This window comes from Mesoplodon mirus (assembly GCF_964341445.2).
Source record: "Mesoplodon mirus genome assembly, chromosome: 4".
In the NCBI taxonomy this organism is placed as follows: domain Eukaryota; kingdom Metazoa; phylum Chordata; class Mammalia; order Artiodactyla; family Ziphiidae; genus Mesoplodon; species Mesoplodon mirus.
The window spans coordinates 8,469,236-8,486,423 of record NC_138979.1 but is presented as its reverse complement, the minus strand read 5'-3'; the positions used below and the strand labels follow the sequence as shown (position 1 = coordinate 8,486,423).

At 48.6% G+C, this 17,188-nt stretch overlaps 1 protein-coding gene across 8 annotated transcripts in view; it reads right to left on the bottom strand.

Annotated features, from left to right (window-relative positions):
• Positions 1-17,188, bottom strand: part of FRMD4A (FERM domain containing 4A) — a 350,648-nt gene that overhangs the window by 36,558 nt on the left and 296,902 nt on the right. For all 8 annotated transcript variants that reach the window (XM_082618234.1, XM_082618233.1, XM_082618232.1 and 5 more), the window contains exons 15-18: positions 10,931-11,064; positions 5,924-6,046; positions 2,844-3,072; positions 289-345 (exon numbers count right to left, since the gene is read on the bottom strand). In XM_082618234.1, coding sequence (XP_082474360.1) covers positions 289-345; positions 2,844-3,072; positions 5,924-6,046; positions 10,931-11,064 — 543 coding nt within the window. The remainder of the gene's footprint in view (positions 1-288; positions 346-2,843; positions 3,073-5,923; positions 6,047-10,930; positions 11,065-17,188) is intronic.

Below are 17,188 nucleotides of genomic sequence, written 5' to 3'. Positions count from 1 at the left end.
TGTCTGTTCAGGTTAAAATGTGGTTTGGGCAACTAAAAAAGTAGAACACCATTAAATCAATCACCTTAAATCTTACCTCCGGCCACAGGACATAATAAAATTCCCATAGGCGTGTGTTTCTGTAGCTCCCACCCTCTCTCAGCCAAAAAGATGACCAATGGGAAATGAAAGAATCACAGGGAACCCGGAGCCATGTTGGTCTGGCTCCTGGCTTTCCGCTGGGCTGTCCCAGACTACACACAGCTTAATTCCAGTTCCGAGCTCTCAAGCAGGAAACAGACAACCTACCATCTTCTAGAACAAGGGCATCTGACAGGGAACTGTCTTCACTGGCAATATTTCCATCTGAGAAGACAAAAAGCAAAAGTCTATGAGGTGAGCACGTCCCTTAGACAAAGCCCTATCTGTGAAAAGAGTGGGTTTCCCACCATCCCATACCCTCCTCTGTCAGAAAAAAACCTATGAAACGCAATCAAAATGGTGTTGGGGGGGCTTCCCTGGTGGCGCAGTGGTTGAGAGTCCGCCTGCCGATGCAGGGGACACGGGTTCGTGCCCTGGTCCGGGAAGATCCCACATGCCGCGGAGCAGCTGGGCCCGTGAGCCATGGCCGCTGAGCCTGCGCGTCCGGAGCCTGTGCTCCGCAATGGGAGAGGCCACAACAGTGAGAGGCCCGCGTACCGCAAAAAAAACAAAAAACAAAAAAACAAAAAAAATGCTGTTGGGCATTTCTTTGGACAGTCCCTGTGGGGAGTCATGACTCACCCCCCCATCCCTGACACTGCAACGTGCCCAGTCTTTGTTTCATTGGCGACAGCAATGCTCAGCCGTTTAATATCCAATGTAAAGGCCGCCTGGCCTGGCCAAGCCACGTCATCATCCCAGCCCATCTCAGGGCCAAGCGAAACTAGGGCGAGGGGCTTGGCCTGGCTCATGTGGCAGTAAATGGCTTCTCAATAAACGTCCTGAATCATTAGCAGACAAAACAAGCTTCTCAATAAATACAGCTTCTCTCTCCAAAGCCTATTTTCATAGACACTATTCAATTAGCCATGAGAACACACCCGGAGGGAGGCAGAAAGATGATCCTCCCCCTTTAACATCTGGGGACACTGCGGGACGTCTAGGGAGGCGTGGTTTGTCTGAGGCTGCGCTGCTCTCCCAGCTAAGTCAGCAAAAGGGCCCAGGACGTTAGATTCCAAGCTTAATGTTTTCTCTCCTCAAATAACAAACCGGGCTAAGGCGAGGAAGAAGAACATGAATCACTCCTCTAATTGAAGGGGGCTCATCGTGTGATGAAACGTTCTTTCAAGGAGGCAGCAAAATGGAGAAGGTACATCCTTGAGCGGTTAAAAACGAAGGCTACGGGCATAGGTGGGACCAAGCTGGTCAGATAGTGATTTACAAACAGACTCTGCTGGCCGTCCTCACCGAATGGCCGGCAAACCACGCTCTTCTGTGGTCGACCAGCAGGACGTCCGTCCCTCCGGTGCCCTTCCCAGGCTGTCAGCCTTGCTGACGCTTCCACAGTGCTGGGACCCCCCAGGTTCCTTCACGGGGGCAGGAGGAGGTCCCAAGAGGCATTAGACAGAGGAGGGCTGGCGGAATGCAGCTCTGTTAGGGAAAGTGACAGTCTTGGCCAGTGACAAAGGGGCGAGGTGGGGAAGGATAGTTATTCCAAGTTACCTAGAGCAAAAGGATTTTTTTTTTATGATCTCTCTCACTTTTAACTAGGAATTCGCTTTATTCATATCGCTTGATGAACTCTGAACAATTAGGAGACACAGCCTCGACTAGCATCTTGGAGTCACCAGTAAATCATCTCTCCCCCAGGATGCCCACATTTTTAGGTTGCAGCAAAATATATCAATACATGTAATGGTGGTAAAATGCACATAATGTAAAATTGACCATTTTAGCCATTTGTACTGTACAGTTCGGTGGCATTAAGTACGTTCACATCGCCATGCAGCCGTCACCTCCACCCACCTCCAGGACTTCTGTCATCTTCCCAAACTGACACTCTGTCCCCAGGAAGCACTAACTCCCTGTTCCCCTCTCCCAGCGCCCCCTGGTAACCTCTCTTCTACTTTCTGTCTTCCTGGAGCAAAAATATTTTAAATGTGTATAAACTATGAAAGAAGACTTGATACATATTTTAAAGAATTTGGTAAACAATAAGCTGTATTCAGGGAACTATATTAAATTATCCTGTAATAACCTATAAGCTTATAACCTATAAGCCTCTGAAAAAGAATACACGTATCTATTCTTTTGTGAATCACTTTGCTGTACACCTGAAACTAACACAGCATGATACGACACAACTATACTTCTATTAAAAGAAAAAGAATTTGCTGACTTAAAAAAAAGGGGGGGCAGTCCAGTCCTCCCTAGCTTAAGCATTGGGACAGGAGCTCCTGGAGACAGAGGAGGGCTGTGGGGATGCTGGCCTCAGGGTACCTGAGCCACCCACCTTTCCTTCCAGACCTGGGTAGGGTGACCAGGTCTCTGAGGACCTTGGAGCCTGGGCTGGCCCCGGGCTCAGCTCCCGGTGAGGGCTGAGAGGAGCGTTCTCCCAAGAGGCCATCAAGAGGGACAGTGATCATTTGATTTGTATAATCCCTTTTATCTCTGGATCTGAGTGCATGTTACTGCTCTCGTTGCTGTCAGGTCTTTCTAGTTTCATTTTATGGAGGAAAAATTAAGGCACAGGGTAGTTAAGCAGCTTGCTAGGTCGCTCAGGGGCCTGGGCTTTCGGTTCGTGCCCTGGACGAAGACCCAGTCCTCTGAGGGTCGGTGGAGGGAGGGCGGCACCCACAGTGGGGAGTGGGCTTGGCACTGACCTTCGATGATCAGCGAGGCCCGCTGGGTGGGTTTCTTCCCAGACTTGACGCGGTTCTCGTTGATGGCGCGTTCAATCTCCTGCAGCTTCTTCAGTGCATTCAGGTACGAGGTCTTCCTCTGCTTCTTCAGTTTTTTGCTGACGTTAGGGTCACTGGCCAGGCGGCGGGCAGCCTCCGTAATCTGGGACTGAATGGCAAACTCCCGCTCCAGGCGTTCCAGCTCGGCCTCCTGTGGGAAGCAGACCACACGTAGGGGGATGCCGAGCGGGGTGACACCCGTCCTCCTGCCCCCACGCCAGGCCAGCGAGCCTCCGTCCCTGGAGGCCAACCCGGCCCCGCCCTGTGGCGGCCCCGCCCCTCCGGTCCTCGGCAGCCAGGGCCCTGGACACGCCCACTTTTGAGACCCTCGGCCCCTGTTCCATCCTGGAGACACGCACCGCGTCCTTGAGAAGCGGGGAGCTTCCTTGTTGCAGGCCTGGGGGTCACTAGGGTTCATTTCCAAGGTCTCCAGCAAGGCTCTCAAAGACCCAGCCTTCCTGGAGATCCAGAGCCCACTGGGCTGGTGTTTCCTTCCCATTTGGGGCAGAGGGGGCGGCGCTATTTTCAGAGTGGCCTCTGGCGCGCTTTGCTGTGGGTTTGCTAACGGGGCTCCCACGGGTGCCCCCTGCACGCACGCCCTCTGCCTCTCGCATTTGGAGCCCTTCGCCCGCACCCACTCACGCGTCCTCTGGAAGCTCTTTTCGCAAAAGCTCCGGCTGTCCGCTCACGCCTGCCTCTACGTAAAACGTCCACTGGGTGACCAGCGGCCGCGCCCCAAGTGTGGACGGCGGTGGTGGAGCCGGGTCCCCTGCTCCTTGGACCACTCCTGGGCACTCCCTCCCTCCTCTCCTGGGTGCCTCCCTCCCTCCTCTACCCCTCACTTTGGCCGAAAGGGGCCCATGGATGAATGTCCCCTCAAAGGGAGTTTTGGACCCGGCAGAAATGCAGCTGTGGCTGCCAGAAGATGCCTGGTGGACCCAAAGGATGAAAGCAGGGCCAGCGTATTAGCTGTGGCTTCTCTGCGGCTCAGCTGGTGCCTTTTTCAAACACCGACCAGCGAGGCCAGGGGGGCCCAAGCACGCATCTTGCTCCGGGGGTATCCACGGTCTGGCTAAAGCCCGAAAGGAACGGATTTAACCGTGGAGGAGCGGATCACCAAGTTCGCTGGGGCCGAGACCTTCCGACTTCCAGGCCGACACAACAGCCTCGCCTCTCAGCACCACGTGCCAGGCTGGGTGCCTCTGTCAGGTACAAAACTCTGAGCTGGACTTCACCTCCTCTTGAGCACCGAAGGGAGGGGGCCCAGGGGTGAGAGGGGAGGGTGAGCATTAAAGGAACTATTGTTAACATTAAGGGTCCAATAAACTCCCCGGTTCCTGCAAACGCCCGCTGCGTCTCTTCCCTGGAGAAGAGTGACGAGCTGGACTCCTGCCCGGGGCCTTGAGACAAACAAGTCACCAAGGACAAAGACTCGCAGCTGCTCGCGGACTGTCAGGGCAGCCCTGGCCCAAGACACCGACCCGGAGTTTTGTGGGAGCCCAGGACAAACTCTTGCTACTTAAACCGAGCCAAGGACGAGGCTGGCAGCCCGTCTGCGCAGATGGCTGCCTGCCGTGCGAACAAGGACGTCAAGGGCATTCCCAGGAGAAACAGGCATTTCCCAGCGATGTCTGCAGGGACAGGTGAGGGGACAGGGATGCAGTGGGATTCTCAGGGAGCGTAAGTCATCTTTTACTGGAAAATGTGAAGGAGGCACCACGAATAGGTGTGATGGGACCTTGGGGAGAACAGCGGGGTGCAGGCGGGTGGCGCTCGTACATGGGGGTTCTCCCCCAGACCCTTTAGTGCAGGTGTCTGCCCAGCACAAGAGGACTGGAAGTTTCCAGGCAATTCGGATGACAGCTGGGCTTGAAAAATACTCCACCAGATGGTTTCCTAAGTCCCACCGGCCCGCACCCCAGTTCTGACCCTGGTAAAGGCCCAGGCCCAGGCCCAGCCCCAGCCCAGCCCAGCACGCCTTCTCCAACACCTCCTCATGTTTACTGAGCGTCCAGCAGGTGTCAGCACCGAGTTGAATATTTTCCGTCCACTGGCTCTCTTAATCCCAGCGACAGCCGGAGAATTGAGGGTTCTGAACTTCATTTTACAGAAGAGGAAAAGCGCCTCCAGAGCTGGGTGAAGCATTCTGGCGCATCCAACAGTGCTCCCAGCACCCAGGGACGGGGACCTGCTATCACACATCTCAGGAGACCGAGCCACCCCTTCCACTGTCTCCAGGGCACGTGTGTTCCCCTCTCAACTCAGCCCCATGCTCACCCACTGCACGTGTCATGTGAGAACGTCGGTTCCTCTCACTTTGTAAAAAGACTAAATACGCAGAGAATTCCTGTCTCTGCCGGCTTCGATTCCTGCCCCTTTAAGCCCTCTGCTCAATAGCATTGTAATGAGTAACTGTATTCGGAATAAATTTGGAAAGACATTTCCTGGACGTGCCCCCGGGGCCCGAGGTGTGCCTGGCCTTGAATTTCTCTTGCTTTGAGACTGGATCACTTATTAACCAGCTGGAGACCCAAGGCTCCGCTCCCCTGCCCCCAGATCTGAACTCTCCAGTCCCAACCCCCGCCGAGGTTTAGTTCAAAGAGGGTAAAGCGAGGGGTGCTTTGGGAAGGCGCAGTATCTTGCTCATGCTCGGGCAGTGATTTTAGCAGCTGGGTGGAGTTAGGACCACCGAGGGCAGGCCCGACTGCCTTTCCCCAGCCAGAGGCATCTCTGCACCTGCGACAGGCCTGTTGACTTAGACACACAGCCTCCACAGAAATCAAAATGCTTACAAATTAACGCAAGGGGGCCAATCCAACCAACGGGAGCCACATACTGACCAAGCAGCTAACTTAAGAAAAGGTAAAAGAAGAGCAACTCAGGAGGAAAGAGGACATGGCATCCGGCAGAATGGAAACAGCCTTATAGAATACCGCGGCGCCCTCACAAACGGGAAAGTGAGGCGGGTGTAAGAGAATCCAGCCACAGAGAGCAGCACATACCTCTCCTTTGGGCAGGATTTTCTGCTCGTCCAGTTTGAAGGCTGTCCCGATTCTTCTTCGAACAATGGGTGGTTCCTCTCCTGGATCCAGGGGATACTCCACGGGCAGTTTTCCCGTCAGCTCCTGCAGGAGTGTGACAGGGCGAGGGGACGGGGAGTCAGAGTGGGTACACGACTGGCTTCTCGGACATACACACACACTTCAAAGCACAGACTCAAAGCACAGATTTGAACCCATACTCTTACGCGATACAATGTCATTTCTCCACAAATGCAGGAGAAACAGAACAGAGGCCCTTGGAAAAGATTTTCCCCAAAGTAAATTCCTGTCGGGTACATAAAATCGCTACTGATTTTCATCATAAAAACCCGAATTTCATTCACTTGTTAATTTCACACGTGTCTGGCATGTCTACCACGAACCTGTTGAGGCCACACAGCCAGTAAGAGCAGAGGCAACATGAGATCTCTGGTCTTTCCGGCTCCAAACTCTGTGCTTATTTCACTGCACCAAATATCTGAGTTTAAAATGGGTCTTTCAAATGAGTTTTCTTAGGAAGTGTGGTATCTATATGGCAAATTCCAGAAAAGGGCATTATAATATAATTTAGAAACGGAGTACGAGTAATAATTATTCTACTCTGGCCAGATGCTCAAGGAACAGGCTGAGTTGAAAAGACATTAAATGTGTACAAATACGAGTTTCAGTCGAAACTGAAAATATAATCCATATTACTGACAAGGCCACTTAAAAAAAGTCTGGTGTATGTGCGTTTGGGGCTCTGGAAATCTAACTGTTATGAGTATAACGACAGTGAATTTAGTTGACAGACCACCGTGGTGACAATGGTCCCGGGTAGTTGCTGAAAGGTCTGTGGGATGATTCAGGGTTAGAATTAGGCTTTATATGAGCAGCTTATGTCTGGGCTCAATAGAGATCAAATCTGAGTCAGCAGCTAATCCACGTGGTAGAGTCCAGGCGTCCAATGCAAGGAGTCACTTCGGGGGACCAGAAAACCCTGGGAGACCCACTGCCTGCCTCCAAGGGACCAGTGGCCCTTCCAGGCAGAGCCCAGCCCTGGTCTCTAGTCCCAAATCAACACAGATGTTGCACAAAGACCCAAGGCAGGCTGTTCTCAGGAACATCCATCACCCATGCAGAAAGCTTCTGTGCCGGGCAGCCTCGTAAGGGCACGAAAGCCCTGATCATCAGATTCCACGGGCAGTCTGACCTTCTAACAGGAGGAGTGACATGGCTTCTCTGTGCCACTGCTGTGTGTACACATTGGGGTGTGTGTCTGTACACATTGGGGTATGTGTGTGTCAGGGGGTACACCCAGCATGTACAAGCACACCCACTCCCTGCGATCCTGGGCCTCTTTCCTCCTGGGTTCAGGCCACTGGGAAATGACCTCTTAGACTTTTTATTCCTCATTGTAAGCATTTCAGAGCACAGTGGCCAACTCTCTGAGTATGAAATGCTCTGCAATTTTCTTCCCTTTTTTTCTTCGTTTTCTAAATGTGGTTCAAATGTCTCCCAAGTAGTTGTGTGTTTATTCTGCAACATTTTATTTGCTCCCCTAAAAGTCTGCCTATAAATAACATATTGAGGATTTTGTACTATTAGGACTTTCTTTTTTACTTTGAAACTTATAAAAAGGAGGGGAAAGTTGTTAAAATGGCCATTGATTTATAACTCTAAAGAGCCTGTGGTTTTCTAGCACAACATTGCAAATCAACTATAGTCTAATATAAAATAAAAATTTTTTTAAATCTATGAAAAATTTAAATGCTGTCTCTAAGTTTGTGAATTTAAGCTACTACAACGTATAAGTAATTACTGCAAATTGAGAATCTGTATTGTCCCAGCAAGAGTACCAGGCCTCCCTAGAATAATGAAATAAAACTTTAAAGAAGAAGAAGAAAAAAAAAAAAGAGTCTGTGGTTTTAAAACAAAATATCTTTTTCAAAAATGAAGCTACTGATTTTCCACCATCTGCTTGGAGGTATTTGAGTCCAGGCCTTGATTCTCCATATTTAATCTGACATCATGTGTAAGGAGAGCCGCCTGGGGAAGGAGGAATTTAACACACTCTTGTGGAGGGCTCGGCCTGGTTCCCTTCCTCTTCTTACGTTGGCTGTATTTTGCCAGAGGCTCCCACAGCACGTCATTCTGGCTGCCCCACACCCCAGGGGACAAAAAGTACTTCTGGATACCCTTAGCTAAGGGTGTGTGTGTGACACAAAAAGAGCAGGACAGCGTCAGGACAGAAGTCCTCCTGTCCCCTGACCTCGGAGGAGTCAGGACAAGGCGGCCGGCTTCTCGTGAAGTTTCTTCTGCTGCTCAGGTTCTGCTTTCTGGTGTCCACATGGTAAGAAGCAGGAGGTTTGTTTTCCTTATTTTGCTTTTATTTTTACGAGAGGCACAGAGACCTTCACCAGACATGTTAACCTTGCCCGGACATGTTTCGCCAGTTTTCTGATGCTGATTCCCTGCTGGGTTTAGGGATGCTGCCTTTATCAAAAACACAACAAGGCTTTACAAATTATTAAATGCAGACACCCACACCCACGTTTTCTCAATCCTTCCAGCGTATTCTTGACAAAAAGATTGCTGATATTAACGGTATCTCAGAGCACATCCCCCAGCCGGGACAACTGCTTTCCCAAGATTCGCAAAGGATTTGCGCTAATGTGGGTCTGCTTTGAGCGGCTCCGGTTTGAATCAATCCGGAGCATAATTAAGCCAAATTGAACTGTAATATGATCTCATTCTGTGGCCCCTTGTTTCATTCTTCCTGGGGCAAGGCATTAGGACTGGGGGGAGGGGAGCAGGGCTCTTCAGCTTAGTTTGGGAACCTCTTTCCACTTCCCTTTCTGAACTGCTGACCAACAGAGCTCCTTGTAATGTTATACACAGAACACTCTCTCTCCTGAGGGCTCCCACCCCATGGTGTCTGTGTGCAAGCACACGCACACGTGTGTGCATACACACAGACGCACAATAACGCGAGATGCATTAAAAAATCAAGTCTTCAAACATGATAACAAGGAGTTGTGGAACAAGCAGAAGGTGGGGGAAACAGATGTTCAAATAAATAGAGACAGTGACCTGCCACAGTCTCTAAATCCCAATGAGACATGAGCCTTGTGTATATATACCCTTGAGGAAGTATTGTGTTGCCTAAAATTAAAAGATTTTTTTAGATGACTAGGCTAGGATTTCATTTACAAATAGCTCATGCAGCTCAATATCCAAAAAACAAACGACCCAATCAAAAAATGGGCAGAACACCTAAACAGACATTTCTCCAAAGAAGACATACAAGATGGCCAAAAAGCACATGAAAAGACACTCAACATCACAGAGAGAAATGCAAATCAAAACTATGAGAGGGACTTCCCTGGTGGCGCAGTGGTTAAGAATCTGCCTGCCAATGCAGGGGACACGGGTTCGATCCCTGGTCCGGGACAATCCACGTGCTGCGGAGCAACTAAGCCCGTACGCCACAACTACTGAAGCCTGTGAGCTCTAGGGCCCGTGAGCCACAACTACTGGGCCCACACACCACAACTACTGAAGCCCACGCACCTAGAGCCTGTGCTCTGCAACAAAAGAAACCACCGCAATGAGAAGCATGAGCACCGCAACGAAGAGTAGCCCCCACTTGCTGCAACTAGAGAAAGCCTGCATGCAGCAACGAAGACCCAACACAGCCAAAAATAAATTAAAAAAAAACTACAATGAGGTATCACCTCACACCAGTCAGAATGGCCATCATCAAAAAAATCTACAAACAATAAATGCTGGAGAGGGTGCGAAGCATGTAATTCCTACCGTTGGTGGGAATGTAAATTGGTACAGCTACTATGGAGAACAGTACTAAGGTTCCTTAAAAAAATAAAAATAGAATTACCATACAATCTAGCAATCCCACTCCTGGGCATATTATCTGGAGAACAACTTGGTTCAAAAGTATACATGCACCCCAATGTTCACTGCAGCACTATTTACAATAGCCAGGACATGGAAGCAACCTAAATGTCCACCAACAGATGAACGGATAAAGAAGATGTGGTACATGTATACAATGGACTATTACTCAGCCATTAAAAAAATGAAATAATGCCATTTGCAGCAACATGGATGGACCTGGAGACTGTCATATTGAGTGAAATAAGTCAGGTAGAGAAAGACAAATATCATATATTGCTTATATGAGGAATCTAAACAAAATAATACAAATGAACTTATTTACAAAACAGAAACAGACTCACAGACTTAGAGAATGGACTTATGGGTACCGGTGGGGAAAGGCAGTGGGGGATAGATTGGGAGTTTGGATTGAAATATACACACTGCTAATATTTAAACAGAAAAGCAAGAAGGACCTATTGTAAAAACAAACAAACAAACAACTAAAGGAAAAAAATGCATCATCTACCAAAAAAAAAAAAAAAAGTGAAAGATTCACCAGATCATGAGTTTTGAAGGGGATTTTATATCAAGTGAAATCCTGATTTCCTTGTTGATCCCCAAAGGTACTCCTCACTATGATTTCCAAAGATAAATCTGAAATACACTCAAGAGAGACAAAAGCTGCCACAAGGATAAACTCGGGCACAAGATCTTAGGAAGCTGGCAAACCATTCCATCCAGCGTGGGAACTACATATGAGGAAATGCTTTATAAACTATGGGGCACCATGCAACTGTTGTCGTTTATAATTGTTACTATGACTGTTACTCCTGCTTGCCATTTGGCCCCTAGTGGGGTCCCTTTTGGGATTCTGCCAGGACCCACTTTCACTGCTGTCAGTGTTTTCATTATGGTCCAAGACTCCTGTTTCTGATGGGGCTTATCCCGGGGGCTGGGGGTCATCAACAGAAGAGCGCTGGCTTCCCTCTTATGCCCTTTATGACGCCTACCCTTGCCTTTTATAAATACGTGACGGCAGACGAGGGCACAGACAACACAGAGTCCACAGGACGAACCAGTGATGCTCACCGCTTCTCGGAGGCAGAGTCTCTTCAGCTCTTCCAGCCGCTGGCGAAGCGTTTCCTCCAGAGCCTCCTGCCTGGATTTCAGGGCTGCCAGCATGTCCTTCTTGGCCGACTGCGAGCTATCTGATTCCTGAGAACCTGTCAATTCACAGTGGGGTTACTAGGCCAGCTGACGAGGGGACGCACATCTGGACCACAAAGGAACTGAACCGGAGCCCACGCTGTGACTGTGGGATTTACCCCAGGAATCAAAAGAGTGTGAAATAAAACAGGTGCTCAGAGCTCCAAGCGTGAGGGGCGGATTCTCAGCACTTCGGGTAATTTACAGCTGGTCAGAAGGACAGGCGGGGAAATTTACACGCCTCTTCTTTGATTAGCTTAAGATACGTCACACACCCATTTTAATTTCACTGGCAAATTTTAATAGGCTTTTTATACCATGAAGGGGAAAGTAAAGTTTAAGCCAGCCATTTTAATACAAAGTTTTAACTTTTTCTATTTAAAAACGCTTATTTTTGCTTAGTACAGAGATAACGCATGTTTATCATAAAAATTTTGAAAATGTAGACATGTATAAAAAATAATCCATCAGCTAGTCACCCAGAGATAACCACTGTCTTGCATTTTCTTTTAGCCCTTTTACCTAAGCACATATATTTTAAAAATAAAATTATGGGCTTCTCTGATGGCGCAGTGGTTGAGAGTCCGCCTGCCGACGCAGGGGACACGGGTTCGTGCGCCGGTCCGGGAAGATCCCACATGCCGAGGAGCGCCTGGGCCCGTGAGCCATGGCCGCTGAGCCTGCGCGTCCGGAGCCTGTGCTCCGCAACGGGAGAGGCCACAACAGTGAGAGGCCCGCATACCGCAAAAAATAAATAAATAAAATAAAATAAAATAAAATAAAATTAGGTTTGTATTGTATTTTTTGAACTTGAGACTGTATCATGAGCAAATTCCCTAATAAAAGTTATACATATTTTTATATGCAGCACAGAACTATCTGCTTGATGACTCAAATAGCAGACTGCTAGATAGGAAACGTTTGTGGAAGGCAAACTGTAAACCAAACAAAAGGAAAATATGCTGAAATGCCAACTGGAGAGATTTAGGGTAGACCAGAGAATCATTTCTGGGCTGCAATGTTTGGATTCTGAAATAGGTTTCCTGCAGTGAAGCTATTATGCCTTTTCTACCTGGATGGCTAGACAAGGCGCCTTGACTCCCTGAGAAAGGAAAGGCTGATTATTGCTTGCTTCTCGTGTCTATGGAGAGTGGAAGTCTTAGAAATGGATGGGCATTACTGGGTGTGCTTTCAAGAGGCTCACATCATGCCATCTGCAACAGCACCAAATGACATCAAATACCTAGGTATTCATCTAATGGAGGATGGACAAGATCTCTACAATGAAAAGTATAATACTCTGCTGAGAAAAACGAAGGACCTCAGACAAGAGAGAGGTGTAGTCTGGTCATGGATTGGAAGCCAGACGTTGTAATGATGTCATTTCTTCAGGAACTAGGTCAGAGAATCGTTGCAATACCAGTCCAAATTCTAGTGGGATTTGTTGGACGGAGGGGCAGGAATTGTATTTCCTTAGGAAACGTTTTGGGACAATTCAGTGAATGAATGGCAGATTTGACAATGATCCAATCAGAATTCCCAGAGTTGATGGTTCTGTTTCTTCCAGTGGTTAAAGAAGGCGTCTCAGAATCACAAGACTAGAAAGGACTTCAATGCTTTTGTACCAAACTCTGTGATGGGGACTTCCCTGGTGGTCCAGTGGTTGAGACTACGTGTTCCCAACATAGGGGGCCGGGGTTTGATCCCTGGTCAGGGAACTAGATCCCCGTGCCACAACTAAAGAGCCCGCATGCTGCAACGAAGATCCCCCAGGTGGCAACAAAGTTCCCTCATGCTGCAACTAAGACCTAAGGCAGCCAAATAAATAAATAAATAATATTAAAAAACAACAAAACCAACCCTGTGATGCTCAAATCATCCCCATAAATATAAGATTTGACTCTTATTTAGGCTCTGAGCAGGAATCCCCATATTCCCTCAATTACCAGGCACCTAAGTTCTTATAACCTTAATCTTCAAGAATTCTCAGTGTTTAGGTACAATACATTTTGACTCATTCTAGCTTGAAATAGAGAATCTCCATCACTGCGGGAATGTACCATCTTTATGCCTCCACAGTAGCTAATAAATATTAGCTTGAATAAACAAACGAATAAATGTTGTCAATTGTATGGTTGGATGCTATAATTAAGTTGTATCTCATCTCCGTAAAGAAATCTAGTACCTGGAGGTTGTTTCTTTATAGAATCGACCTTCCAAACTTTTAATCATTTTTGTAGCTCTTTCCTGGATTTCGTCCTGCTTCAATCGCATGTTTCCAAATTCAATAGCAAACTCAAACGAAAGCTTGACCCTCACGAAAGCTCCATTACCTCATGGTTCTCAGATACTAAATCCACATGGTGTAATACTCATGTGACACGTGGTTGGACATTATTGCAGGCTCCCCTTTTTGAAATGCTTCAGGTTTTCTACCCCCATAAGTCAATTACCCTGAGCTTATTAGTCCTGAACTATCACCAGTCCACATTCATCTAAGGTAACACAGCTAAATCATTTTGAATCTTACTCTTGTTCCCCGAGTCACTGTCACCAATCACAGGTGAAGACACAGGAAACTTTAATGAGTTACGCTCTATTATTCCATCATCTAAAGAATTAATAAGAAGGTAAAATAATACTGGAAGGAAGTCAGACTTTAGATTTAAAAAAACAGACCTGGGGAAACTTGGGTCCAAGGAGATGAAAGGATTTCTAGCACAAATGAAAAATTCATTGTTTTCCTTCTCACCCCTGCCTAACCTCTCAATAGGAGATGATGATTTATAAAGTCAAATCTAAGAGCGAACTATATTCAAGAATGGCAAAAGTCACAACATTAAACTCTGGGTGGTAAAGCCCAGAATTTTTGGATGATCTGATCTCTAGTTATGGATTAGTTAAGCTTTGGTCTTGAGCTCATGAGCACTACCTAAATTATTATTATTTATAACAATTAGCCTAAATACCAAACCCACATAAGACAGAGGGATGACACAAGAGGACTTCTCCGTATCTGGCACCACTAACGCTGGCTGGATCTGCTTCACACCTTTATTGTTGAACCTGCTTCACGAGGAATATGGGGCCAGGGACCAAGTTAAGTCTTTGCAAAGTAAGTGAGTTGGTCTGGCCTAGACACGAAGAAATCCATTTTCTTTTCTTTTTTTTCTTTTTCTTTTTTCTTTTTTGCAGTATGCAGGCCTCTCACTGTTGTGGCCTCTCCTGTTGCGGAGCACAGGCTCCAGACACGCAGGCTCAGCAGCCATGGCTCATGGGCCCAGCTGCTCCGCGGCATGTGGGATCTTCCCGGACCGGGGCACGAACCTGCATCCCCTGCACTGGCAGGTGGACTCTCAACCACTGCGCCACCAGGGAAGCCCCAGAGTTCCATTTTCATCTAACCTGGATGGCGGGTAAAGGGTAAAACAATCCGGTTTTAATGCACTCTAAACCACTCACTAGACGGGTGACCTTGGACAAGTGACCTGCCCTCCTCAATCTGCTGTAAAGACTAAGGAGATCACGTACATTCAGCAGTTAGCTTGTGCCTGGGACAGGTAAGCCCCCCGTATCTAGGGTAGACTTAACTTGAGTGAGTGCACACACCCTCACAGGGACATACTGGCTAGAATTAGAAAGAGAGAAATGATTGAAATGACTTCCTCACCGTTACTCAAGGAGCCATTTGCCAAAGAAGAGAAGCTCTGTGCAACGCAGTTACCACTCGGACTCCAAAGCTCATCTTTAGAAGGAGCAACAGAGGTCTAGGCGCCGTTTTCAAATTTCGTTTCTTTTCTTTTTTTTTTTTTTTTCGCGGTACGTGGGCCTGTCACTGTTGTGGCCTCTCCCGTTGCGGAGCACAGGCTCTGAACGCGCAGGCTCAGCGGCCATGGCTCACGGGCCCAGCCGCTCCGCGGCATGTGGGATCTTCCCGGACCGGGGTACGAACCCGTGTCCCCTGCATCAGCAGGCGGACTCTCAACCACTGCGCCTCCAGGGAAGCCCCAAATTTCATTTCTTGAGCCCCTGGGTTTGCATTTATGCCTTTGGTGCACCTGTGGATGAGGCTGGGATGGAGTCAAGGGGTTTGGCAGGTTCTGGGCCCCCCCACTCCACCCTCAAGCTAGGGGCAGCTCTGCAGTGGGGTTCTTGTCACAATGCATTTGGAAAAGAGGTTCCCGGTGCCTCTGTTTCTGTAAAGGAAACGCACTGTCTGGGCAAGTGCGCTGAGTTCTTAGAGCTGCTCTCTTTTGGAGCTTGTCGGATCTGAAGCCGTCGGGCTGTTACCTGTAACCAGGCCAATGTGGCAACCCCGGGGGGGGACAGCTGAGTGCCCAGGGACAGGACGACGACATCAACAGCACAGCGCTCTGACAGGAACTCAAGAGCATCCGGAGAAGGAGCTCCAGGTGCTCTGAGGTGCTGCCGCCCTCTAGACGTCCCCTGAATAGCACGCGTGACATCTAAGAGGAAAGCCAGCCAGAGAGGCAGAAATCGGGGGGCAGAGAGTCACTCTTCATCCTCTCAAGTGACAGAACAGAATGCATCCAGGGAGAAACGCAGTCAGAAGAGCCTCAGGGGCGCAGGACAATGAGAGTCTTGCCAACTAAAGGTTTGTGAGCACAGCTAAAATGCTTCTAGACACAGGAATAATTTCCAGTCAGCACCTACACTTGTTGGATGGTACAGAAGCTCTCAGTGACTATGATGTGTCCACTTCTGGTTACGTGAGCACACACGTGCCTTTTCACAGGCAACCCCACTCCGAGGTTATACGTTTAGCCCCTTAGAAATTAACAAGATGGAAATCCGCTATCTTTTAGAGGAGCAGTGAAGGATAAAAGACACCTGGATTTCCAACACGTCAGCTGTTAATTGGTGTCAGATCTCGGGTTGTTAACCTCTCAGAGCCATGACGTCCCCAACTAGAAAATGACCAATTAACTAACCCCCAAGATTCCTCCAAACTCGAAGAATCTAGTGCTGAAATAAACAGCGTACTGAGGCAGTTCCCTCTCACCTCTAGCAGTCATTTTTGCAATTTTTACAAAAGGACCCTCACATACGGCGCCATCTTTCTCCTCTTTTCTTTCCCATCTCCGCCTCCAGAACAGACGAGCAGCCCTCCAACTCTGGCCCTTCTCCCAGCTATTGCTATACTGTGCTTCAAATCAAAAGGAAATGTCTAGGGCTTCCCTGGTGGCGCAGTGGTTGAGAGTCTGCCTGCCGATGCAGGGGACACGGGTTCGTGCCCCGGTCCGGGAAGATCCCACATGCCGCGGAGCGGCCGGGCCCGTGAGCCATGGCCGCTGAGCCTGCGCGTCCGGAGCCTGTGCTCCGCAACGGGAGAGGCCACAGCAGTGAGAGGCCCACGTACTGCAAAAAAAAAAAAAAAAAAAAAAAAAAAGGAAATGTCTAATCATCAACCAGCACCTAAAGGACTGACCTCTGCATCTTATCAACAGGCCAAAGCAAATTATCTGTAAACCTGAATACTAAGTAAGAGTTTAATCTGAGCTTTGTTTGGGATTAATGAAGTATGAAGATGGATGGATGCTCTCTACCGGAGCCAGAAGAGTGAGATTTCAAAATGCAGAGAGTGACGGAGCAGGAGCCAAGTGCTCGTTGGAAAGGACTGTCCAAGCAGGATCAATGGGTGCACGAACCCAAGGACAAACAGCAGTGATCTGAATGCTTCTGAAAGATCTAAGGAGCAGATAAATACTCTGTTGGTGGTGGTGGCCAAACTTTCAAGTAACACCAAGTTTGTAGGAAAGAGGGATGTGAATACACCTCGGGAAACGTCACCTGGTCTGGCAGCTTCCGGAGACAAAAGTCTACCAGCTAGTAGTTTAGAGCTAACAAGTCAGGGCTTGTGTCCCAGCTCTGTGCCATACTAGTTGTGAGGACTCGGCAGTGTCACATGACCACTCTAAATCTGTTACCTCCCTTCTCATATGGGAATGAAAACAGGACTTCTGGGTTTCCCTGGTGGTGCAGTGGTTAAGAATCCACCTGCCAATGCAGGGGACACGGGTTCGAGCCCTGGTCCGGGAAGATCCCACATGCTGCGGAGCAACTAAGCCCGTGCGCCACAACTACTGAGCCTGCGCTCTAGAGCCCACAAGCCACAACTGC